The sequence below is a fragment of the Eucalyptus grandis genome, chromosome 8, assembly GCF_016545825.1.
Source record: "Eucalyptus grandis isolate ANBG69807.140 chromosome 8, ASM1654582v1, whole genome shotgun sequence".
Taxonomy (NCBI): Eukaryota; Viridiplantae; Streptophyta; class Magnoliopsida; order Myrtales; family Myrtaceae; genus Eucalyptus; species Eucalyptus grandis.
This window is the reverse complement of record NC_052619.1, coordinates 21679139-21704380: the sequence shown is the minus strand read 5'-3', so window position 1 is coordinate 21704380 and position 25242 is coordinate 21679139. Positions and strand designations below refer to the sequence as shown.

At 40.2% G+C, this 25242-nt stretch overlaps 3 protein-coding genes across 11 annotated transcripts; 1 reads left to right on the top strand and 2 right to left on the bottom strand.

Annotated features, from left to right (window-relative positions):
* Positions 1 to 385: 385 nt before the first annotated feature.
* LOC104456893 (shaggy-related protein kinase alpha) lies at positions 386 to 5480 on the bottom strand. Of its 9 annotated transcripts, none has more exons than XM_010071779.3 (14): positions 5338 to 5480; positions 4289 to 4470; positions 4053 to 4145; positions 3411 to 3470; positions 3034 to 3306; positions 2703 to 2777; positions 2395 to 2451; positions 2169 to 2309; positions 2032 to 2082; positions 1810 to 1905; positions 1647 to 1730; positions 799 to 901; positions 636 to 711; positions 386 to 524 (listed from the first exon to the last, which is right to left on the bottom strand). In XM_010071779.3, the coding sequence occupies exons 2-14, from the start codon at positions 4400 to 4402 to the stop codon at positions 509 to 511; spliced, it is 1239 nt and encodes a 412-aa protein (XP_010070081.2). In that variant the 5' UTR covers positions 4403 to 4470; positions 5338 to 5480; the 3' UTR covers positions 386 to 508. The 9 variants fall into 9 exon arrangements, with proteins under 9 accessions (XP_010070081.2, XP_010070083.2, XP_010070082.2 ...); XM_010071781.3 differs by having other exon boundaries at positions 4289 to 4443; XM_010071780.3 differs by having other exon boundaries at positions 4289 to 4473; positions 5338 to 5478.
* A 1390-nt stretch (positions 5481 to 6870) lies between these two features.
* On the bottom strand, positions 6871 to 12291 carry LOC104456894 (probable receptor-like protein kinase At5g18500). Its single transcript, XM_010071788.3, has 8 exons — positions 11886 to 12291; positions 10777 to 11455; positions 10560 to 10664; positions 10052 to 10174; positions 9804 to 9974; positions 9525 to 9654; positions 8131 to 8343; positions 6871 to 7448 (listed from the first exon to the last, which is right to left on the bottom strand). The coding sequence occupies exons 2-8, from the start codon at positions 11442 to 11444 to the stop codon at positions 7320 to 7322; spliced, it is 1539 nt and encodes a 512-aa protein (XP_010070090.2). The 5' UTR covers positions 11445 to 11455; positions 11886 to 12291; the 3' UTR covers positions 6871 to 7319.
* Positions 12292 to 22099: 9808 nt separating this feature from the next.
* Positions 22100 to 25242, top strand: LOC104456896. Its single transcript, XM_010071789.3, has 4 exons — positions 22100 to 22462; positions 22783 to 24246; positions 24352 to 24472; positions 24582 to 25242. The coding sequence occupies exons 1-4, from the start codon at positions 22396 to 22398 to the stop codon at positions 24763 to 24765; spliced, it is 1836 nt and encodes a 611-aa protein (XP_010070091.2). The 5' UTR covers positions 22100 to 22395; the 3' UTR covers positions 24766 to 25242.

Here is a 25242-nt window from a genome sequence, read left to right as displayed (position 1 = left end):
TTTACTGCTTGGAGTGTATGTGGTTTGATAGACCTAGGCTGTATATCCATGCCCCGACTACAAAGGCACTGAATCTCTTATTGTCAATGCTCAAACTTGGAACAGTCGATCACCATCGAGCTAAAGGAGTCGTGCTTTCATTGTATGACAGATTGACTTGCCAAGCCAACAGAACCATGCATTTTTTCCTGTAGTACTTCTAGAACCTACATTTCCATTCCAATCAACAGTATTGTGAGGAAAATTTGCGTGCTTTAGAGGAAAAATTGCACTTTTACTTATCAGTTCTTGTGAGACATTTTTAACTCTACCAATGAGAGATTCCATTCTAAAAATAAAATAAAAATGATCTCAAGTCTCAATCATCTCCCAACAATAATATATTAAAAAAAAAACAAATAAAAAGAGACTTCAATTTACTATGACAATGATTCCACAATTTCATCATGGACATGCCAAACAGAAGGCAGATTTGGTCCTGTTTGGATGAAGTGATACAGTAAAACAGCTATCTAACAACAAAGCTGCACATGGAAAAGAGCATAAAATAAGAATAAGACACACAAGACAAGAGAAATCATAACTTAAAATAGAGAAACAGCAGTTGTTATTGGTACACTTCATTAGATTACAACCCTAGAGAGGAACACTGCTTCCTAGCATGCTCCGGGATCAACTTCACCAACACCTCAACTGGCACTCCTTTTAGTTCTGATTAGAAGCAGCAAAATCACTCAATGAGAATATCACACCATGTAAAGAAAAATTCAAGATTGATTGAAGAAAAGACCATCAAACCATTAGATTTAAAGCTGAACAGTGGTGGAAGAAATAGTCCATTTGGCAAGCGGGCATTGGGATCACGTAACTCATCAAAGAAAGGATGGATTAAGGCATCCAGCTGCAAAGTATATAAAGAGGTACTCATCATCCAGGATCTTTTCCTCAACAACCAAAAAAGAAGCCAGCCTCATGGAAGAGGTTAATACCCCCAAGGATTAATTCAGAGACAATCCAATATCTAATATTACCAGACTCAAAGATATAGAAGCAACTTCATTGTGTTTACATGCAACTGAAGCAGAAACAGGTACACTTAGATTAAAGACATCTAAGCAGACAATAAGGGGCTTGAGGTACATGTCTTAGATCATCCAAACTAAATGCGTATTAATACAGCATAGCATGAGATACCATTCTATTCTTATCCCAGGAAGAACCACTCTGCTACTGCTTGCTCTGAGACATCATTCTATTTCTATCCAAGGACTATGCCTAGCTATGGACCAGATGCAGAACCAATAGACAGTAGGAGTTTACTAATGCCACTCATCCATGGACATGGGGTTACTAATCACCAAACACTTGATGTCAATACACATCTTCAGAAGGAGCAAGCTACTGCAATCAGCTAAGTGTGAAGCTCTACCCATCTCCTTTTAATCGGGTCTTTGTCAAAGCTAGTCCATTTTGCACTTGCTAATACTTTCCATTCTGTTCTATTTTAGTTATAAGAACGTTTTCCCCTTGCAAAATTTCTAGTGACACCCTAGTGCAAATTGATTCTGGTTCTTATCCCAAGGTCCTCCCCCCCAAAAAAAAAAAAAAAAACACAGAGCTGAGCAAACAGAGACTGTGATACTCACAGCTGTGCACCGTAGGTTCGGAGAATACTGGAGTAATCTTGAAACCAAATCAACAGCTTCAGGAGGCATGCGTTTGTGGAATATCTGACAAACAAAAGAAAAGTATAAGATCATATAAATATGAACAATCTGGCAAATTACAGACTACAATAAGCCTATATACCTTGTGCCATGGGTGAGCTTTTATCTGAGGGAATTTGAACTCCGTATAATTAGGATTCATGCACTTGATTTCTTCTCTAGTTGGGGTGCCTAGAACCTGCATAACAGAATTCCAAAACACACAGGAACAACTGATGCCTCAATTAAATGCAGACCAAAGTATTCTAGGTTTCTTCAAATGCATGTGAAGATTGACTACTGAAATTGAAGAAAACTCCAGCACCTTGATAATCTCAACCAGCTGATCCACTCCACTCTCACCAGGAAACAGAGGCTGCATCCAAGTTAGTGATACAACTAAAATTCCCAGCAAATTTGAATTGCATAGACAAACAGAAGGGGAACATGAAAAGCATCTACTTGTCCAAGTAATAGCTCAGCCAGTACGCAGCCGGCAGACCAGATGTCAATAGCCGTTGTATATTCAGTTGCTCCAAAAATAAGCTCAGGAGCCCTATAGTACCTCGAGCAGATGTACGATATATTTGGCTCCCCTTTTACCTATAAAAAACCAACAGAAGATAGATTCTCCATACCAAACAAAGGAGGGGACACGCTAGTTGCCTATTGAATAGCAGGTACGTACCAATACTTTTGCACTCCCAAAATCACATAGCTTGACCTGGTGGGTATGAGGATTTACCTGCAGAGGGAATAAAGGAACCATCTTCACGATTACAGAGCCAAATGATATATATCTTGAAACACCCTCATTTGATTCTTAATGAGGACATATAATGATACAATACAACCAGAGAAGAACCATCACTCCGAATGTATCTCTTCATGATGATGAAGGAACTTAGACAAGAGACCCACTGTACACTTCCTAAATCCCAAGCCGAAGGATTAAGCACTTTAGAGCATCGACATTGTACTAGCTGATGAACTCACTAAAAGATTTTGAGGTTTGATATCCCGATGGCACACTCCAATACTGCAGTGAATGTACGACAATGCCCTGAAGATCTTCCGCATTCCAAGAACAGGAACATACATCAGCAACATCAAAGATACAGTTTGGTCAGGAAAAGATAAATAACAGGACACATATCACTGGAATGCTCAAGTTGAGACAATCGAAATCCAGAAGACTAGTAAGAACAGAAAGTCAAGGAAACGTTATCCCCATAACTGGGACCTGGCCAGAGAGTGGATCCCAAATTAAATGGGTAATATTATGAAAGGTAATATAAGAGCCAAAGCAAGAAGATAGATAGTATACCTGATATGCATAAAGTTTCACATAAATTAGAGGCATCCTTTGATTCAGCTTGTTGTAGTGCTTGATCACACGGTGAACTGTTTCAGGTACATACTCCAGAACGAGGTTCAGATATAGCTCATCCTTTTCGCTCGTTGAGAAGAAGCAATGCTTCAAGAACACCACATTGGGGTGGTCAAGGAGACGCATTGTTTGCAATTCCCGATTCTTATACCTCTTATCTTGAAGAACCTTCTTAATAGCCACTGTTTCGCCTGTCTCTAAGCATTTTGCCTATATAGAAGCAGTCTAAATATCAACAATCTTTCCTAAATAGTTAAAAGGTACCAGCAAGTTTTTTGTACTGATGAATTACAACACAAGCAACAACAATATACCTGAAACACCACTCCAAATGATCCTTGTCCAACTGCTCGCTCAGCCATATAGCTTATTGTCTGAAATTATAAATAAAAGAAGGTACCCGAAACAGGGATATATGATAAATGGAGATGGATATTGAAGCAGAAACAAGCATCTCACACACATTTCAATCATACATAGATGATGATGAAAGTCAACCACATTTTTATCATTACTCCAGAAATGTAGTGACCAAATTATGGCTAACTAAAATTATATCTGCCTCTCATCCTGTAAAACAGACATGTAGAAGAATAAGTTCATGCTTGATTGTTTATACTTAGCTAATACATGTCTAAAGCATGATATCAATAGACCATGTTCATTTTATACATATCTCACCCTCAGCAAATCAGTTCTTAATATTGAGCCGTGAAAGAAACCCCAAACTTTAAGAGATGCTGGAAATAAGCCATTAGTTCATGGTTCATAGGAGAGAAATTAAAAGTGGACCATAGAAGCATGAATTCGGAACTCCCAACTGCATAGACGTGGAGACAGAAAAGACACCCAACATGAAATGATGTCCTTCACCAAGAAGATCAATACACAAACTAACAGAATATGTAAAATGCTTCAGAAGAATGATTCTTAGAAAAGAATACGAATATGAATACCTGCTTTGGCTGGCCATTTCTACCACCAATAGTTGTCACTATAATATGACCTGTCTCTGTCCCATTACCATCAATAACCATTGCTTCCATCTCCTAGAATTCATCAAGGTGTGAATTTTAGATGCTCAAGACCAGCAGGAACAAGAACAAGGATAACAAAAACAAGATAATTACTGGGAATGGCATTAGAAATACATATGTAACTATCAAGGAAATAAAATAACTACAGGACATACTCTTTCATCCCTGATTTTCATGTCATTCATCTCTTCTGGCAACCTATGTGCACCAAGAGCGTATCCACTAGTATCTCTCAAACCAGAAGCACGTGGGACACCAACCGATGCCATTAGCTCCCACAAGCTTCCTCTTAAGCTTGTAGCATTTCTACCTGTACAAAGCAGCTTTGTTCATTGACCTGCTAAAATTGGAACAACAAGATCAACAAAGATATCTAGTCTTATAGAGGAACTCATAGAGAAAGAAAGCAATGAACATGCACCATCCCTTGACCCTCTTCATCCCTACTAAACGACAACGTACTTTTCTAGCTGAGTAATGAGAAACTATTTCCAGTGTCCATACCCTTGGAATTTACAACTCAACCCCAATCATCGCTACTGAAAACAAGTGCATTTCCGCAGCTTTCTAACCAAACAGGACTCGAGTCTATCGCGAACACAAGAATATTACTAATAGGAAGCTAAATCTAACATGGAATGAATAAAAATAACTCCAAAGTGCAAAGGACAACCCTTTAAGCAACTTTACATGTTTTTATTTAATGGGGAGCAAACATCCATCAAATTCGCCAATTTGTGAACTTTTTGAGTTATTGAGATCAGGGGGCTCCTGTCATGGGTACTCCAGACTACTGCAGCAGATCAGAACGCCAACACCACGGAAATGACACGAAACGCTTAAAGCAAACAAAATGAAACCCAATGCTTTTACGCCTCTTCTGAAGCTCAATATGCCCAGAAGAGGGATGCCAGCCGCTCCCACGAAAAGAATACTTCAAAAAAAAAAAAAAAAACTTAAAAATACCAGAGAATGAAAGCACACAACTTTTGACCAAGCACAGCAAGACTAAGCATTGAAACCAAAACCCAATGACAAGCCCGCATCCAAGAGCAAAATGCCCCCACACCCGTTTCCAAAAAAGCGTTACAAAGAAAGCCAGCCCGATCCAATCCCAAGCTCAAAGCTTGAAACTCGCTGGAGAAAAAGTTAGAAATGGGTAAAAGGGACGAGACAGTTACATCGTACGAACCAGCTGAGCTACCTGGAGGTGGCCAAGGACTAGTGGTCAAGCGGAGCCTCTAATGGCGATCAAGACACAAGACATTGGGGGAGAGAGAGAGAGAGAGAGTGGCATATCCATTTCTGCTCTCTGCTGCTTTTGCGTTCACGCTGTTGATGCTTTTTTTTTTTTTTTTTTTGGTTCTTCGTGATGTAATAATGCGAATTTGTCTAATTTGGTTTGTGTTCCAAGCAAATATGCTAGCTTGGAATTTAATTTTCATACATATGTCATTTATAATTTAATCTAAATTTAAAGCAGGTCTCTTCTGATATGTGTGTATATATATAAGTGAATGTAACCAACGTACATTTATCTCGTTAAGTTTGAGGAGAATATTTTATTTGCATGAAAATTTTAGTGTAGTTCGTTTAGATTATCAAAAGCCTAGGATTATTCATATTGTATTTATTCTTTAATTATTAGGTCATTTAAGCTTCACAATAGACGGTAACAAAGAATTTGAACTAAAAAAATATGCATAAAAAGGTGTTTGATAGATCTGGATGCGTTCTTATTATGGAAAATTAAAATGCGTTGGATAATGAATAAACCCAAAAGTGCAAACATGTCTTTTTCTTTTTCTCAAAGGGATGTTTACCCTTGCCTAAGTATCTCCATATGAAAGGAAGTGGTTAGTTTAATTCAGGTTATCCATTTTACTTTTTTGACCAACAAATTGTTCATTTTAATAAGAAAACTATATTTTTCTAATACATTTTGTGTTTTGGAGATCAGTTAATTATCAGCACATAATTGTCCTTTGGATTGAATATTTTGTCTTAAAATTTGTCGGGTTTATATACCTAAGTTCTAAAAACGACCTGGTTCACACAAGTTTTTCAATGTACTTTGAATCCTTTCTTCAATACTCAATTAAATTTAAAAATTACAAATTTTAAGATTTTTTTTTTTTCGGTTTTCTCTACATTATTCCTACACTATACTCACTCTCAGACTTTGGCTCTGCCTCTTGCAGGGCGTGAGAGTCGAAACCCACTCCTGAAACTTACACGTCCCCATCCCATCCCTTGAAAAAGTGGGGATTTAAACCCCTCACCTCCCCCTTTCATATTGGAAGAGTAGCCACTGAGCAAACTTGACATGTTTAATCCCATGAATATCCCTTCTGACATTAATGACCTTTGACTTAAGATTTTGTCGGCAAAATTCCAATGAGCAAAAATAGACCGTTTGACTCTTTAACAAATTGCCATATGGCAAGTCATGATGAAATGCATTGACAAATAGGGTAAATCATTCTCAAGTCATGCAGTCCAAAGTCAAAAGATGGACATAGAAAATGCTCAATTGATAGTCATTGGAATGTTTCTACTTGTACTGAAAAATCAAAGCATAATCAGTCACCTTGGGAATATAAGCGTTCACAAATATAATTTCATAGCAAGTAATGACCCCGATGTGTTCGTGTCCCTACATTATTAAAGAAAGAAAAATTATCATGTTGATTCATCGTTCTTGACAACCTAAGCATTTCATGAAATTGGTACATCGTACGGCCGACTATCTTAACTATATTTCTCAACTTGGGTGTAATTACAGTATACAAATGTCACTTTTTAGGCATCTCCCCAATTCAAATTTGGAAGTGGAACAGCTCAAGTGGGAAACAAATAGAACCAACAAATGCACGTTGATCATACTCAGGAGAACACGATGGAACATTAATTCCCTCTAGATGCTAATCACCTGTACACACACCCTCTATGCTAAGGTTCTTCACAGTACTCCACCTCCACAGATAGGCAACAGCCATTCATCATCTACAGAAAAGATCTGAAAACAAATAAAAAAAAAACAAAAGAATGATCATGTTCCCTTCCCAAACCCCCATGCCTTAACAATCACCATCTAATTGGAAAATAGGGGAAGAGAAGTATCATGAATACTGCCTCAGCCCTGGGTTCCAATATGGAGAAACAGTCCGTGTAGATCCGTTTCTTTCACGTTCGCTGATACACTTTGCTTTCTGATCTCGAACCCGGATAGTCGCTCCGGTCCGTGTCGGAGTTTTCCCTCTGGGAATCCATCTCCATGCTGCTACCCCCCTGAGTCCTACGGTGCCTTCTATCCTGGAAACACAGATATGATACTTCTTAAGGGGGAACAAAGCTAGAACAATGTCTCGATATTCAACAAGATGTATGGATCGGAAAAGTACATCTGATGGAAGTTCCGACAGGAATGCTTTGTAGAATTAAGTACTATGATGCTTGTCAAAAGCAAAAGGATCAGCTTGAAGAAACACTAGAGATTGATGGACACTTCCTGTGATGTGCAATTACCAAGCCGATGATTTGGTGAATAGGTAGTGTACCATGGCCATCACCCTATTAACATTATCTTTTTTCACTTAAAAGTATCAATCACTAGCTGAGGTGGTGTGTGGCTGTGAGCTAATATATCTCTTACTCTCCGCTCAGAGTACAATTTGTTTGTTTCATCAATGACAATCAATCTCCAGTCAAGGAAGTTTGGGCAATTAAAAACAACCAAGTGATGCTTCGAATAACATAAATGCCCTGTGAAATGGAACATCGGAGAAAAGGGTACTTGAAATGAGGCAGCCAAAATGATATGAGACAGGGGGAACACATAGAAACACTTTTACTACGCACTGCAGAAGGGAAATGCAGACTGCAAAGGGAGCAGCAGGAAAATGGAGCAGATGTCAGCGGGAATTCGATCCAAGTACAATGAAATCTTATCTGAGATTTAATTGGAAAAGAAGATAAACATAATCGGGAAAGCTACCTCTCTCGGTATTGGATACTCCTCAGATTCAAGCATTCGGACAACTTGGCCCATCTTGGGTCTCTTTTCATGATCTGGGTCAACACACCTCAAAGCTGTCAAAAGGGCTCGTTTCAAGGCCCTAGTTGATGGCCTAACCTCAATATTAGGGTCAACCACCTCTTCTGACCGGCGGCTGCCAACCATCATTTTCAACCAATCAACCAGATTCACCTGAGAGATATCAGACTTGTTAGGATCTAAGTATTCATGTTCGACGGAGATGAAACAGGACTCCACTGAAAGCACAATAAAAGAAATGAGGATGCAGAATATAAAGGCATCATTCCATGATTCAAGATGCTTTTGGAAGCAAATATCAGTGACTGCAAGTACATATCTTTGCAGTGTAATGGTAATGGGGGTTGAGCAAGTGAGAGCAGGAAACTTCAACAATGGAATGCTGAACAGAAGACTCTACAGATATAGTTCTACCACTAGGGATAGCCACATTCATTAAATTCTTAATCCACATAGATTTTCTCTCAAAAGCCACCTTTTTGCAGGAAAAAATCATATATTTGCTGCAGACTTATCACTTTTCTGATTGTGACAACGGAAGAAGCAGAACAGCTATTGACAAATTCAGGCTCCAAGAGAGCGTTACCTGTGCTGGATGCAACCCATTATAACTGATAAAATGTCACAACAAGGTAAAAGCACAAAATTTATTCGAACCAACCAACCCAGGCAAGTACAGAAAAACCACTTAAAATTGACTAAGTGAAAATTGAATGAAGTTTTGCAGATAAACTGGCATGAGGTCAGTCTACACAAGTACTTCAAAAGAGTAAGCACCCTACAAGAGGTCCCCCCAAGCAAACTGTAGAAAGCATGAAAGAAACCAACTGAACTCTTTAATCACATTCTACCACAATGGCATGCTAATGGCAAATCTTGACCAGGCAAAATTCTAATCAAACAAATGCAGAATAGATAATGGAGCATGAGCTCAACTTTTATGAACAGTTTTCAAATAGAAAGTATGAACACAATTACTTCAAGGATGACAAGGAAGCAGGAGACAGCTCCTATTTGCTATGCGAAAGCACCTAAAATCTCAAGAGCATGCTTTTTCTCGAAAGAATCTTGGAATCGAGAAATAAGTGGCATTCCAAAGCATTATATGCGTCCTCCAATATAGTTACACATGATCACCATGTTAGCCAATATTGTTGTAACTTTTGTATTGTTATTGCAGCACGGAGAGAAAGTGATCTAGAAAAACAATGCCTTACAACCAAAAAAATAGAATTAATTTGCCAGAAGAAGCTGAAACATGTGTATATGCATGTCAAATACTTTAGAAATTTTAAACAATTTGAATATGCTAATCCGATGGCATGATTGTGTACCTCATTGGCCTGACGTCCATAGTCAACAGGATCTCGACCAGTGATTGCCTCAAGTAGAACCACCCCAAAGCTGTAGACATCGCTCTTTTCATTTAAAAGACCAGTATTTGCATACTCAGGAGCCACATACCTGATAGAATTAAGATGAAGAGTCAATCACAGAAAGAAAGATCCCATGTGCAAGGGAAGAATGACTATGCTGTTAAAAAAAGAAAGATCCCGTGTGTGAGGGAAGACTGACTAAACTGTCATGGAATAAAAGGAAAGAAGGAAACAAACCCAAAAGTTCCCATAACTCGAGTTGTGACATGACTTTTCCCTTCACCCAGCAACTTGGCCAGACCAAAATCAGACACCTTGGCATTGAATTCATCATCGATCAATATATTGCTCGACTTGATGTCTCGGTGAACAACTTTAGGCTCTATGGCTTCATGCAGGTAAGCTAGACTGCAAAATCATGAACTTCAGCTTAGAACTAGAACAGAATCACATAAAACTTGCAGAAGCTAACAGAATGAACCTACGCTTTAGCTGTGCCAAGCAGAACCTTTATTCGAGCTTCCCAAGTGAGATATCCCTGCTGGCGCATAGCTCCATGAAGCCACTGCTCCAGGTTTCCATTGTTGACATACTCATACACCAACATCCTATGAGTTTTCACAGAACAGGTACAGTTTAGCACCAAGGAAACCACATTATAGTTGAAGCAAAATCAAGCTACTGTGCTAATCAGATGTGAACATAGATTTTGTCTTGTTTGGTGTTTTAAATTGGGGCTTACATAATGATGGCATAGAGGTTAATTGTTTTTAGTATAAGCTACCATCTTATCCAAAATCCATCTCGCCTAAAGTGACATTCTTCAGTTCAATATTTCTCCACTATTGATCTTACATGCAGCACTTTTGTTATTCCAGCAAATTCTTCACATTGCACTTTTGGTGGCACAGTGGTCTTACACTTCAACTTATTACACATTGAAGAGATCATGATCTACCAGAAGACTCAAAACACCATGAAGAGGAACGGTACCTATGTGTCCCTTCAATGCAGTACCCAAGAAGACGAACCAAATTCTTATGGCGCACATGCCCAATGGCTTCAACTTCCACTCTGAATTCTTTCTCTGCTTGGCCCCTATCACGTTGAGTTTGAAAAGCAAATTTCCTTAGGAATCCAAGTCAAATCTTAAAGGGACCAAAAACAAATGTTGTCAACCCTTTAAGTGGCAACGAAAATGTAAACTTACAGGTTATTCAGAAGCTTCTTAACTGCCACAGGAGTCCCATTGATAAGACAGCCCCTGTATACAACTCCATAACCTCCCTCACCAAGGACATTTTCCTTGGAAAACCGTTTTGTTGCTTGCTCAAGATCCCTCAATGTAAACCAGTGGCCCCAGCCCAAATGCGAAAATTCAGGCAAACCAGACAGAGGTGAAGGAGCGGTTATTGGGTGTGACGAAGAAGGTTTGTAAACAGTCACAACGCCAGAGTTTGATTCTTCTCCTGATTGGGATCCATAACCATCTCTGTCTACATGATGAAATGACCCGGATTGGCTGCTGTTATCTCCTTTGTACAGTTTCTCCATGCCGAGATGTACAAGCACTTTATCTGATTCTTTATCACTGGATTTGTCCTGAATAGTGAGAAGGATGCCATCACGGGGAGCAAATGCACTGGTCGACACTTGCTCCACCCTAACCTCTTTGATTTCCTTTGAAACAGTCGGAATCTGGCTGAGGGGCAGGTTGTCTCGCGTTCTTCTTGACTTTTTCTTCGACATTAAACATAGCGATAATACTGACAGAATAATCACGATAAACAAACCCACAACAATTCCTATGACTTCCCAAACCTTCAGGCCGAAAATGGCAGTATCCTTGGATAATTCAGCTTTGAGATCTATGGCCATATTTTCAGTGCCTACAAAATGTGTAGAAGAACTTAGCAACTTCCTCAAAGCACAACCTTGAATTAGGATCATTAACTTTCATTTCCAGATTCACGTATAGCTTCAGGCACCCAAGAGTGTCAGAGAAGCCACACCGAGTCATAACGGCAGTCATCAATATACTCACATTTTCATTCCCTAAAACACCGGAAGACGGCAAAGTGATTGGCTAATTAAGACCACAAATCAGAAAGCAAAAGCCTACACTAGCTTTACAATGCCATCATTAGATCGAGAAACTGCAGATACAAGACCAAACCATGGTTCTTATCATTGTGTCTTATTGACCATCTGGCCAGCATACTTAAAAAACAAAAAACAAAAACGCAAATTTAAACCAGCATAAAAATTGACACAACAGAGGCTAAAAAGAGGAAAGATTACACTTCATCAATTTCTCACCTTTCTCAGACGGCCTTCACATCCAGACTTCTAGATCTCCAACAAAAGCTTAATCTTGGGGGGAGAGCTTAATCCCACAATCATAGATCTCTCCAAAAGGAGAGCAAGCAGCCCATTTTCAGCTCCTTAGAGACACTTCAAGAAACTTGAATCAGCCACGGTCTGTTCAAGAAAGCCAATTATATATAGACAATGCAAAACCTGGTTTTTCCCATCAGCAAGCTTAATGTGAGCCTGAATCTAAGCTGAAATGTAGCTTTCTCTCAGACCCAGAAACGCAAGGGGAGGTAGAGAGGTTTGTTGCGAGGAGAAAAAAGGGAAACAAAGGAATATCAGAGACGAGTTGTTTTGGCTTGTGTCCTGGAATAAACAAAGAAGAGGAGATGGAGTTATCAGTGGTAGGTGCTCTTACAGCTTCACATTAATACAGTAGAAGGGAAGGCAAATGAATTTGTGCATGTAAAAGAACTGCTACAACCTCATTGAGATCTGATTCTCTATCACGATCTGTCATGGACATTGACTGTCTATCAGCAATTTACTGAAAAAGTCTTCATTTTTATTTTCACTAGTTCGGGCAATGTAAAATCCGACCGGCCTGCATTAAACAAATGACAGGTTTTGTTGGTTTGTGCACAGAGGTCATCACCTTAATCTTTTCTTTAGGGTTTTATTAACTGCATTAAAATATGCATGTCATGTTCGGCCAGAAAACTAATACTACGCATGTGATGGTCAAACACCCCCGATTGAAAGATAATGTGGGTGATGAAATCTTATGATTATGATGGTTATGACTAGCAATTCAGTCAGATTCAGGGCTTGGTTTATGGGAAAAAGCTAAAGGAAGGAAAAGGTTTTATTTTCTGGTTTGACAGTCTTACCTCTAATGAACAAGTAATGAAAACCTCTAGAGGACAAAGATGGCTTCTGACCCCAAGGAACTCTTAAAAAGAAGAAGGACAAACGCTTACTGACAATGTTATCACAGCATGCAAAACTACCATTCACAAAATCACAGCATGCCTCCTGACAATGTTATCATCAAAGCTTACTGTAAACTTATTGTTAATATTGTTCTCAATCTTGTGTTCAGTATCTTGTTCATTACTGAAAAAAAAATTATTTGAGCAGAACCATGATAAAATACAACAAAAAAGGGAGATTTTTTCCACATCATCCATGGAGTCTTATGGCCCCAGCCATTGGCTAAAGGTGAAAACGAGTGGGTTATGTAACAATGAATGTGAAGAACAAAGGTGATGATGATCAGTAGGTTTCACCTTTACCAGTTATAAATGAAACTTGTCCTCTAAAAGGTTAGGATTGGGGTCCCCCTCGGAAATTCAAGTCTTTCAACTAATGGATGACAGAGTGAAGTACAATGGATAGCCACGCCGATTTAAGTGGGTGTCCCTTTTTGCACATCATAAATAAAAGTTGTCCCTCAGAAAATTAGGACTGGGGTCCCCTTGAAAATTCAACTTCCTCCGCTAATGGATGACAGAGTGAAGTACAATGGAGACTGGAGAGTTACTTGAGGCCCGGTACGAAGAGAATTCACAAGCATATGGGCAACCCACCAAACCAATTTTAGTTTTGTTATGTTCTTATTTCTGGCTAAATGATCTCTTTAGCCAAATTACGAGCAAAAACATTCGTAAAAAATTCACTCTCGTCAGGAGTCTCGTATCGAATCAAATTGGATGATCTTTTGTTTTCTCAACCAAGGAAATCCAAGCCTGTTTCGAATTGTTCCGAAACCAAGTATTCACTTTTGACCCAGCGGAAGGAAAGGAAGATTGCGCAAACCCTAATATGCAAACATAATTCTTTCCTCCCTTTTCCAGCTAATGGTTTCCTTTTTATATCTTTTATAATTTGGGTGGTGGGTAATGGCTAAGGCGAGCATTATGTCGGAGTGCTGGTTCTCGTTTTGGGGACCATGCTGCTGAGCTGTGTGCCAGGTCGCCATTTTTGTGGTGTACACGGCAATATATTTATGTAGTAGGCTGGTGATGTTTATGCCTTCCTTCCCTGAGTCATCATGCCATACTTGGCCACCTTAGGAAAGACCCAGCTTTGTTGCTGTATTGCTGTACATGTACAGGCAACAGTTCCGTGGACCTTCCGATTATTCCTCGTTTCAGCCTGATACAAATTGACCCGAGTCTCTATACATCCTTCTGTCATCAAAGAAGCCTGCCAATCTTCTTGTTTAAGACTAACCAGCCGGGCCCACATTCAACTTGGGAAAAGGGATCGCACCCATTTCCAAGCTCGAGTCATGATCATCAGATCATGCAGTTTCCCAATTTAAATGGATCTCTTGATGGCGATTAGGTTCGTATACATCTTGCCAGCTAATAGAAGAATTGACATGGCGTCGACTTTAGGTTGGGAAATCCGTTAATCATAAGTAAGTTTCAGGGTTGATGATAATCATGTTGATGAAGAGATTAAGGATGCCGGCCGATACAAACAAAATCTATAAATAACTAAGACCAATGCACTTGCATTCTTAATGCTAGATAATCTATCTATCTACCCAGTCTTTCTTTATTGGAAAAAGTGACCCCAACGAAATCATTATTAACCTTTGATTTTTCTATGATTCTTTTAATATTCAATGACAATGCAAGTGGAGAACTCCCTCCAACGACTCTTACGCATGCGGGGGAAATTATCAATTTAGTCTTAAAATTATTATACAAATATCAATGCAGTCCTAAATTTTTTTTTGTCAATATAATCATAAAATTTTGCGCGAAATACCAATTTAAAATTTCCAACCAATTTCCACCATAACATTTGTCATCGGAAATTGCTGATGTTGACAACTTATGAGCTACTATCTTACATGAAATTTCACATAATGAGTTTAAACTAAATTGATATTTATACAATATATTTATCACTAATTAAGCAATTATCCATGCAGTAGCCTTGCAACTTATTTTTTATTTTTTTTCTGGCTCGCCCGGAATTATCATGGCTTTGCACAAACAGCAGTTCTTCACATTCCGCACACGTCAAAAGAATATATATTAATTGCATGCGTATAATGCCTTACCTGTCGTGCGCATGTTCGATATTATTTTTTCCCTAAAAGTAAATTAATTTATTAACCGTAGAGGGGGGTGTCCAATCATTGACCTGAGGGAGAGCCGTCCCTTATGGATGACACGATACGTCAGGGCAAGAAGCAAATCAGAACAGAGGAAGGTGACACCTGAAAATTATATCGATTCCCATCGTTCAATCAAAGCCAAGAAGTGCTGCTAGTCGTACTTTTCCACTAGCGCTTGCCCTAAAATGGAAGGCATTGAATATTACCAATAACCTGTCCATTTATTCCGCAATTATTTGTGCCCTAAGTCTATATATATAAATAACGTAAATGGCACTACATTTCATGCCTATAACAGCTCATGATGGATACCTTTCATTATATAGAATCAAGGCCAAAATCATTATTACTAGACAAGGCGTGAGATGTTGGTTTGCCTTGCAAACAAGATCTGTTTTCCACATTCTTCAAGGACATGTTCATTAAACCTGACCTCGTAAAGGAAAGATAGGAATCCAGCTACCAATATGCCCAGTCGAAAATAGGTGATGATGTTTGGTACTCGTGCAATGTGATTTATTAGGATAAATGAGGCTAGCTCTATGAGGTTTCAAACTATTCTAGGGAGCATGTAGATTGTGATTGATTAGCAGAATAAACGTGACAAAGGACTTGGTTTTGGCCCATAGATTGCCCATGGTCTTCCGGAAATTACTCTCAATTGATCCGCAAAATTCACGGCCCTTCACGGGGCTTGATTTTCCCTAAAAGAAAAAGAAGACTTTGGCCCTCGTGACTCATCATTAATGTACCTACAAATAAAATAAAATTATAAGATGGGATTCCATATCTAATTATCTAGTTCAAATAATGAGGTCGCACGTTATGCATACGCACTTGAACTTTTTGAGTCTTTCTTAAGGATCCAAGAAAAGTTTGCAACTCGTTTTCACCGGAAAATATCTAGTCATTTTCCGGCTATTGCCCGGACACATGGCAAACTTTTCAGTGGCTTCAAATGACCCACATGCAAAACTTTAGTTGCTGCCACCCATCACGGCGCCGGTCGCTGTTCCCTCTATCTCCACCACACCACCGCCTCGGTCAAAAAGAGTCATATAGTCGTCTGTCTTCTTTGCCTCGTGAAGTTCTCTCTCTTTCCCCCGTTCCACTTTCAAACTTTGTCATCAGATTGGCAAGGAGAGAGGGAGAAGGAACCGTCTCACGGCGGCAGAGCAAGCCGACGGCGGAGCAGGTGATGTTGGGGGTACACAATGGTAGATCCCCTGGCGGCGGCTGCCGGCCAGGATTTCTAGAGAGTGATGTTGTCAACTCTAATGGAAACTTTCATTTCATATGAACTATATAATATACACAAAATTAAATTAACTATCCACCAAGTCTACCGATCATGACAAGTGCGGCTCCATCCGCAAGTGAGAGTAAGGATGGGTTTGTCTCTGGTGAGACACCGCACTTATTGCGTTTCCGCTATATGGTCTGGCCAGTGATAAAAGAAGGGAAAACATCTTGCTGATTCAATGCATGCGCTACTGCATAGCCTTGTTCAGCATTATGGGTCGGGAAAATGATTTGGGCCCATTAATAGGGTCCAGTTGAGAATTTCTATATATATTATGGAGATTTTTTTTTCAGCGTTATGGGCGGCAAAAATGATTTGGGCCCATTAATAGGGTCCAATTGAGAATATATATATATATATGGTATGGAGATTTTTTTCTTCAAAAAAAAAGGTAGTAAAAGGAACTCATCCTGGCAACATAAAATATATAGAGATAATTCCATTTTTTGGTTCATGTCTTAGGTAATAGTGCAATCAAGTCCAAGGACTCTTGATTTGCACAATTAGACTATGTAACTTTAAGTCCATTATCTAATATAGAATGCGTTTGGTTAGACTTTTCGGAAAAGTCCTTGGAAAAATGTAAATGACTTTTAAGTTAAAGAGATTTTTCAAAATGCAAATTGCGTTTGGTAAATCGTAACCTAAAAGTCCCTTGCGAAATACCTTTAAGCAAAATAGCATTTGAATAAGTTATATTACAAAAGTCTTTGTTATTAAAAAGAAAAAAAAAAAAACCGATGAAGGGCAACAGCCATCGACAAGGGCCACCTGGGGTTGGGCGATCGCCAACAACCCAAGCAAGACTTTTGCTTGAGGTCACGCGGCCTTGGCGAGGGTCACCTATGGTCAGGCGACCCCCAGCAAGGGTCGTGCGACGTTGGCCAAGACCCTTGCCGAGGTCATCGACCACAAGCAAGCTCGCCGAGGCCACGCGACCTCAGGCAAGGGTCTCGCATGTGGTCGGCGAGGGCCACTGCGCCAGGGGTCATGTGAGCCTAACGACCTCAAGTGAGGGTCTCGACAAGGGTCACGCAACCAAATCGCGCGGTCTAGATACCGCTGGAGGTCGCGTGACCCACCAACGATCGTCACCTAGGTCGTCGTGACCATCGCCAATCTCTCTCTACTCCGTCGTCGGCCCTTCATGACCCTACGCAACCCAAACATCTACCCTCAACAAAGAAGATGGACAGTGTTTTCGCAACCTTTCTCGAAGGTTGAAAGCTCAAGGCACCCCAAGACTAGCCCAAGGGCTTTCAGCCTTCAAAAGGCCAGGCTTCCCTTAATAGGGTTTGTAAAACATTTCCCAAACACTCAATATTTGGCCAAAAGGCCTTTAGATGTCCAAAGCCCATCTTCAAAGTAAGTCCCAAATGTATCCATAGTCCTCTAATGACTAAAACTATGAAATATGAAATTCAGACCAACCCAATACCTTATATATATATGTGTGTGTGTGTGTGTGTGTGTGTGTGTGTGTGTGTGTGTGTGTGTATGAAAATTGTGAAATGGACTTGGACTAACATCTCTCAACATGGGCTCATTTTACTTTTCAATCAGGAGAAGTCCATGAAGCGAATTCTAGAAGAAAAAAAAGTAATCGAAAGCACAAAAAAATTCTTTGTTTAATATTTTTTATTTTTTATTTTTATTTTTTGGAGTCAAATTCTGTTTGAATCATGCTTGGTGGACTTCTTTAGATGAAAGAATCCATTTTGAGTTTTTTTTTTCGAAATAAAGATAACATTTATATAACAATATGCAAGTGGTACATAGAAGTCTTTTAAACCTAGCAAATCCCAAATAATTGCAAAACAAAGCAAAAGTGGAAAGCAAATAACAAGGGGCAATCTGCGACTGAAAGCATACTCTCATCCCTTTGGAATAGATCTGATAGCATAAACGTTTGGCGGTCAATCACCAAATTCAATGATGAGTGCATGCCAAGATCTCCCACTCCGTTTACAATAGCTTGTGGTGCACATTTAGGTTCAACATCCTTATCACCATCGTTGTATAGAGACACAATATCAAAATATTGAAAGAACATGTATCAATTACCTATAAAGGGCTCCCACATCTATAGCTAGATCTAGTTACAAAGAGTAAAACCACCAAAACTTGACTTAAATCTAAATCAAGAGAGGAGTGTTACCTCATCTCTAAGAGGTTATGGAGCCACATTACAAACATCCTCCTCAATGGATGTCAACCAGACGAATGACCGAACTGATTTCCACATTCACACAAGATCAACTGCATAAATTTATCCACACACACAAACTCTCAGAACAGATCGAGAGATAAAAGAAAGGCAGAGCTTCAAAAGAGAGAAAAGGGAGATAGAGAGGAAACGCCAAGTCATTTCCCTAGAGATTTTTGGTTCAAAGTGTATCAGTTCAACACAAATCCCATTTGATTAGTGATTTTTGGTTTAGCTTTTTGCAAAGCAACTTTGAAATGGTAAAAAATAATAATAATAAAGGGAAAAATAAAGGACTTAACATTCATGGTCCCTTCATGGAGGGAGAGGGCCACTCCGAGGTTGTGCAACCTCAGGCGAGATCCACCAAGGTCATATAGCCTATGGAGGCAACACCTAGGCCCCACGATCCTAGGCAATATAGATTTGGAGGCAAAAGGTTCAAGCGACCCTCAACCTCGGCAACGCTTAACATAGTGACCATCAACTCACCTGAGTCTTGACCAACTAGATTTCACCTAACAAAGCCACGGCCATTGGCAACCATTGGCAACGGTCTGCTAGCACAACCCTCGTTGGAGCTTCCATGATGCCCTAGACTGCAACATCAAAGAAGATGAATAGTTTTTTTATGAGGGCAAAAGCGAAAGTAATTTTAAAGGGAAAAAAAATTCATCAATTCTACTTTGACTCTCAATTTATTCTCAAACTTTTACCATGTCTCTTTACAAAGCATAGAGTAAAAAACTCACACCCAAAATTAATCATTCCCCACTCAATCCCCTAAGAATGTAGGGATCCGGACCCCCAAAAGGTAAAAAAGAGAAAAAAAAAAAAAAAAAAAAGACTTACCTTAGGTTTTCAGCTTTATCAATATTGTCTTTCACTCGATACTCTTCAAAAAAAAAAATTTACCAAATGCCCCTACTTTCATTCAAGGAATTTTATAGCCCAAATTGCCTTGGAAAGTTGAACCAAAGCACAATGATTGCATAATTTAAGTGTTTCAAGACTTGATTGCACGATTCACCTAAATCATAGGACTAAAAAAGAGGTATTATCCCAACTAAACGAGTCTCGCTCTCATGATCCACTGCTTTTCCAAAGTCCTAGATACAGAAAACAGTTTTTTTTTTTTTTTTTTTTTAAAGTTCAGATCACTGCATCCACTGAACATGCAGAGTCAGGAAATGAGTTCAATATACTATCGTGTCTCGTCACTACGCTCGTTCCAACGCGAAATGAGGACAAAAGCAACATCAAAAGACGCGACACCCTCGTAGAGAATTTGTCTAATTATCGGAGCCATTCATTCCTCCTCTGCTGCCGGCGAAGAATATTCCACAGGTCCCCTACAATGGTTGGCACTGATTCCATGGCGCAGGTGCTTGGCGATGTGGCAATCAAGTTAACAGTCTTGTGGAAAGAAAACTTGTGTTTGGGCCTTTTTGTTCTTAGCCTTCTCCGTTGTGTAATCTTGATTTTGTCTTTGGGCTTGGTCACAAGTGGGAAATGGCCATTCCTGCTCTCGAGCAGCAAAGTGCCAACTGGCAAGTGAAATTCAAACGAGTAAGGGGACCGCTTTTGATGCCTAGAATCTATAAAGGGGTCTCAATAATCAACTCTGCGGCTTTTCCAATCCTCCAAAAGAACCAGAGATCATGGAAGATCATATGGTAGGTTCGAAAAGATGGAGACACATTACACGTCCCACATCACGGTCCGATGTCATATATTCCTCCGCTTTCCCTTAAGTTTATCTCGAGTACACTCCACATGGACAAATTAGGAAAAAGCGGGGGCGGACCGGGCACACGGTTAGTCATCATCCCACCTTGGATTGGAAGAACAGGGCAGAACAGTGCACGTTTTCTCAGCGTACAATTGCAGATGCTTTTCATTTCTGTATCTTTCTTCTTTTCAGAGGTGGCTCTAGATTACCTCCCCACCATATCGCCACTCTAGATGTTCATGTGCTTGCTTTCGGCTTTGTCGCGTATAAGAGAGAGAGGGAAGGTGCTTTTAAAAGAGAGATGAGGTAGAAAAAGAAATTTCCACGTAGGCATGTCCCCACTCGTGCGTATATTCTACATCAAACTTCGCGGAAAGAGACCTCAGTTTGAAAGAACAGCAGAAAAAGTAATCTCATCTCTTTAATGTATTAAACGATGTCTGCATTTATGCCGAGGATCCGTGTATGGAGCAGCGTCAGCAATCGGCAGACCATGTACATGCGCGCATGAGAACGCGTTGCGGATGCTCGTTCTAGTAGACCGAACTATGAGTCCCCTTTTTTGTTGATCGATGTAGAATGAGCCTGCATAGTGCGATGTAGAATGAGCCTGCATAGTATCTTTTTTGAGGCACAAGGTTGTAGCCTTGTAGGGGTCAAGAAAAACCCAATCTTTCACGTAACAATGTCTACCAAAAGTTGATTGCCGTGATGGATTCAAGAGCGTGTTATGTAGTCATGAGTTGCAATCATGATTGCGTTACCAAACGGATTTCTATTCTAAATATTTTCCCGAGAGTAGAAAAATAAAAAAACAAATAAACAGAATGATTATCATGCACGTCATTAGCCATTAATATCTGATGGACCATTAGGCTACACCCTTTCTAATGTGGGGTCTGTCCACTCTTTGTGCCATCAAGTTCAACCAGACGCACTGCAAGAGTAGGCCAAAACAATTTCTTTCGAGCTTAAACAATTTCATGAAGACTTACCTAATCTATTTTGTTCTCTGCCCATCAATAGCACTCATTATTCCCTAAGTAGTAATGGGATTTGATCATGATGAGCCAACTGGCCTATCTATTTTGCTTCTTTTTATCCCTCCTTTCTATTAGCCAACAGGCTTCATATGTGAGTGATTCTTATCAGGATAGAAAGATGGGTCGCTGACGGCATTCGTCCACTGATGGATCTGATTTTATCTGATATTGAGGTGCTATTTGGAGCAAAAGTTCATACCAACTTCCTTGTGAGGCCTGTCTAGAGCACCTCTTTCTCTCGAACAGGGTAAAAAAAGGTAACTGTCAAATAGGGGAAAAAGAAAAGCTGAAAAAAAGGAAAAGAACTTTAGTTTTGTTGAAATCCATGAATTTCTTGGACTTGTAGCAGAGGCTGTCCTCCCTTTTTTCTCATGGATAATCAACAATCAATTCTTGCTTTTCTTTAATCACGAAAAAGAAAAAACTCCTCTCTTGATCGACTTATCATGCCAAAATCTGAATTCTGCACAAGAATCGGGGGGAAATCATGTACGCGTGTATCTCCAAACATCAGCTAGCATAGCTAGCTCAGTTTCTCCAGTAGTGCCATGGTCAGTTCAGGATATGAAGGATTGCGAATATATGCCTCAGCCATGAAAGATTGCGAATATATGCCTCAGCCATGACACCTACATGTGCTTTTCCTGGGAAGACAATTGGGCATGTGGATGGGCATTCCTTCTATTTGCCTAGTCATTCATGAATAATTGGCGCTGTCTTTCGAAAAAGCAAAAGAAGCAAGAAAAAGAAAGCAGATGATATTGTGATTTTCTTTTTCTTTTTTTCTGCCCTTCCTTCTACTATCATAAGGATCAGTAGCAGCACATTGCCAAACTCATCCTCCTTCATCACAAAGGAACATCTTTTTCTTTTATTTATTAATTTGCATGCAACACAGTCGTCTTCATCCTTCCTTTGGCTTTTTTCTCCTTTCACTCCCTACTTTATCGTCACCACCTTTTCTTGGCACCCTTCTCTCTCCAATGGCTACTTTTATTCCAGTTCATAAGTCTTTTGAGAACCGCCAATGCAGGAGCCGCTTTGAAAATCTACCCGTCGCCTCTCCTCCTAAACCTAGGAAACACATCTCAGCATAATGGCCGGAGCATCCTCCAAATGCCTCTTCTTGTTCCCCTTGTCTCTTCTCATCTTTTGTTCTTCTGGTAAGTGAAGTGACCCCGGTCTGTTCTATCAAAATATGCTTGTTCTCCCAACCAAATTTGCAGAAATCCGAGTATAATCATCTGGCCTTTTGAAGCTGGATTGACAAATCTGCATGCTGTGAATTTAATGTACATGATCTATAAAAATCAAGAACTAGTCCTCTTGTGCTTCACCAATTGAAGCCGCACTACAATTGCTCTTATCAGTTATCAGAATACTTTACCCTTTTCTTTTCTTGTTCTTTTGTGTTGCTGATAGCTTCAAAACACAGTATGTCTTAGTGCACAATTTCTGATCTTTGTCATATTAACCTTTACAGGAACTCCAGTGGGTTTATCTAAGCACGCAAACATAAAGACTGCAGATTCATTAAGTATTAAAACTTCAACATTTTTTGGGCTAAAAAAGGTTGCTCCATCACAGATCGAGGTATTTGCTGCTGATAACCAAGATTTAAGTTTTCTCACCAACTTTGGTGGATCAGTCCACCTCTTCCTAAATGTCGACCAAATGAAGAATGTTTTGCATTCTGAACCATCTGCTGTTTCATTGCTCAAACTCAAAGCCCAAACTCTGGCCTCTCATCCTCAAGCAAGATTGGAAGGCATAATACTGGGTTTTGGATATCAGAATGTGGGTCCAACTGAGCTGCGCAAGATCTCGTCCACCTTAGAATTGGTCAATGGTGTCATGAACAGTGAGAAAAAGATGAAGGTTTCTGTGGGGTTTCCTCTGGCTTTCTTAGAGAAATTGGGAAAGGATGATTCAGAAGAGCCGCGTAGGTTATTCAGTTCCATTGAGAAGTTGGTGCCGATGGTAATCATCGAAGACAACATCACAAGTGAACCAGGCAACAGAGATAAGGTTGTTCGCTCTGTCATTCATAGAGCTCTTTTATCCTGTTCACGTTTTTCACCTAATCATATTCCTCTGGTCTTGCCCCTCAAAACACCAGTTTTCCGTAGTACAGCAGAAGCGGCTCTGTTGATTAATAGCGTCTTGAAATCATTAGAAAGCAATGCTCAGATCAAACCTGGCCGGATAGTAGAACTCTATACAGATGCATCAGACATGCATGAACTCAGGTATCAAGATGTTCAATACAAAAGATCAGTTTCTTTCCACAGAGAACTCCTGAGCCACCTGAAACAGAGTCTGCACGACTCGGTCACCTCCCCTACAACCACATTTCCAGTGACTCCAGTATCGCCAACACCAGTCATCACTCCAGATGCTCCACCCACCATCATCACCGTGCCTTCTACCACCCCAGTCACCGCAACTCCAGAGAATCCGGCAGCACCTATCTTAGTTGCCCCAACAAATCCTGTTAACCCTCCTGTGCCAATCACAAATCCAGCCGGGACACCAATTGCAGTCCCCGGGGCCCAGCCGGTAACTAACCCTGTGACAACATATCCATCGCCACCAGGGGGTGCTCCCGTTACAACACCAGTCACAACACCCGTCACAACACCCGTCACAACACCCGTCACAAACCCCGTTGCACCTCCAGTGACTACAAATGCACCTGCAGTCCCAGGACAGAGTTGGTGTATAGCCAGGAGTGGAGTATCAGAAATTGCACTACAACAAGCACTGGATTATGCTTGCGGCATCGGGGGAGCAGATTGTTCACAAATTCAGGAGGGCGCAAACTGTTACAATCCGAATTCTCTTCAGAACCACGCATCCTATGCTTTCAACAGCTACTATCAAAAGAATCCGGTGCCTACAAGCTGCGACTTTGGGGGGGTCGCCACTATTGTTAATGTCAATCCTAGTAAGAATACTTTCAGCGGTTTGTTAAGCTTGCTTTTCCTCCAATCTTAATAAGCGTCTGTGATGCTTTGAAATATCAGTTTAAGCTCCTCCAATGTTCGTACAGGTGTTGGTTCTTGTATTTACCCGACCTCTCAATCATCGTCTACACCAGCAACTACAACGACGACACCAACACCGACAACAGCATCTATGTCTCCTCCATCGACAGGGGTGCCCATATCAAGGTAAAATATCCTATCCTGTAGTTATATAAATCTTCTTCTTTTTTCAAGAAAATACTCTTCCCCAGTTACAGGGAGATAATGTCTTTGGTTTCATTCCCTGATATGGCAGCTCCGGGACTCCCCCTGCAGTGTTTAATCCTGTCTCCGCTGGTCCCACTGGTTATACCGTGGGAAGCCCTCTGGCCGGCAATACATCGATCTCAACATCAACTAAATTGGAGCCTTTCCGTTACAGTGGCTGTGTTGTTTTTCTGACAACCTTAGTCGTCGCAAAAATTATGCTGGCGAAGTAGGACCCGATCTTCCTGTACAACATCCTAGGTCCCGGTTTGGTGTCACGTTCCCTGTTGCATCAACTATGTGCGGGCTCAACGTTGGAGCGACAAAGAGCAACTTGGTGTTGGATCTGTGCCATACTAAGTAAACTAGGAAAATATTTAAGCCTGTAAGGTTCTCAAGACAGCATACATGCGCTAGGCTGTCTAGTAGAGATGCTTGTTAGTGTACACACTGTCCAAATCATGTATCATAGCTGATAGCCGAGATAGACCTGATATGATATATTTTCTTTGGGGCAGTAGAAAGTAGCAGTCTAGGAATTTAGGTCAGGGTTAGGAGAAGATTGCTGGATAAATGTAGTAGCTGATCCACACGTTTTGTTGTCTATGCGCATTATGCAGCTAAGTTTGAATCCAATTCAAGTTCATTGGACTGATGTCTTATGTATTCACATGAAAGCTACAAAGATAAGAGGGAATGATCACTTGAAA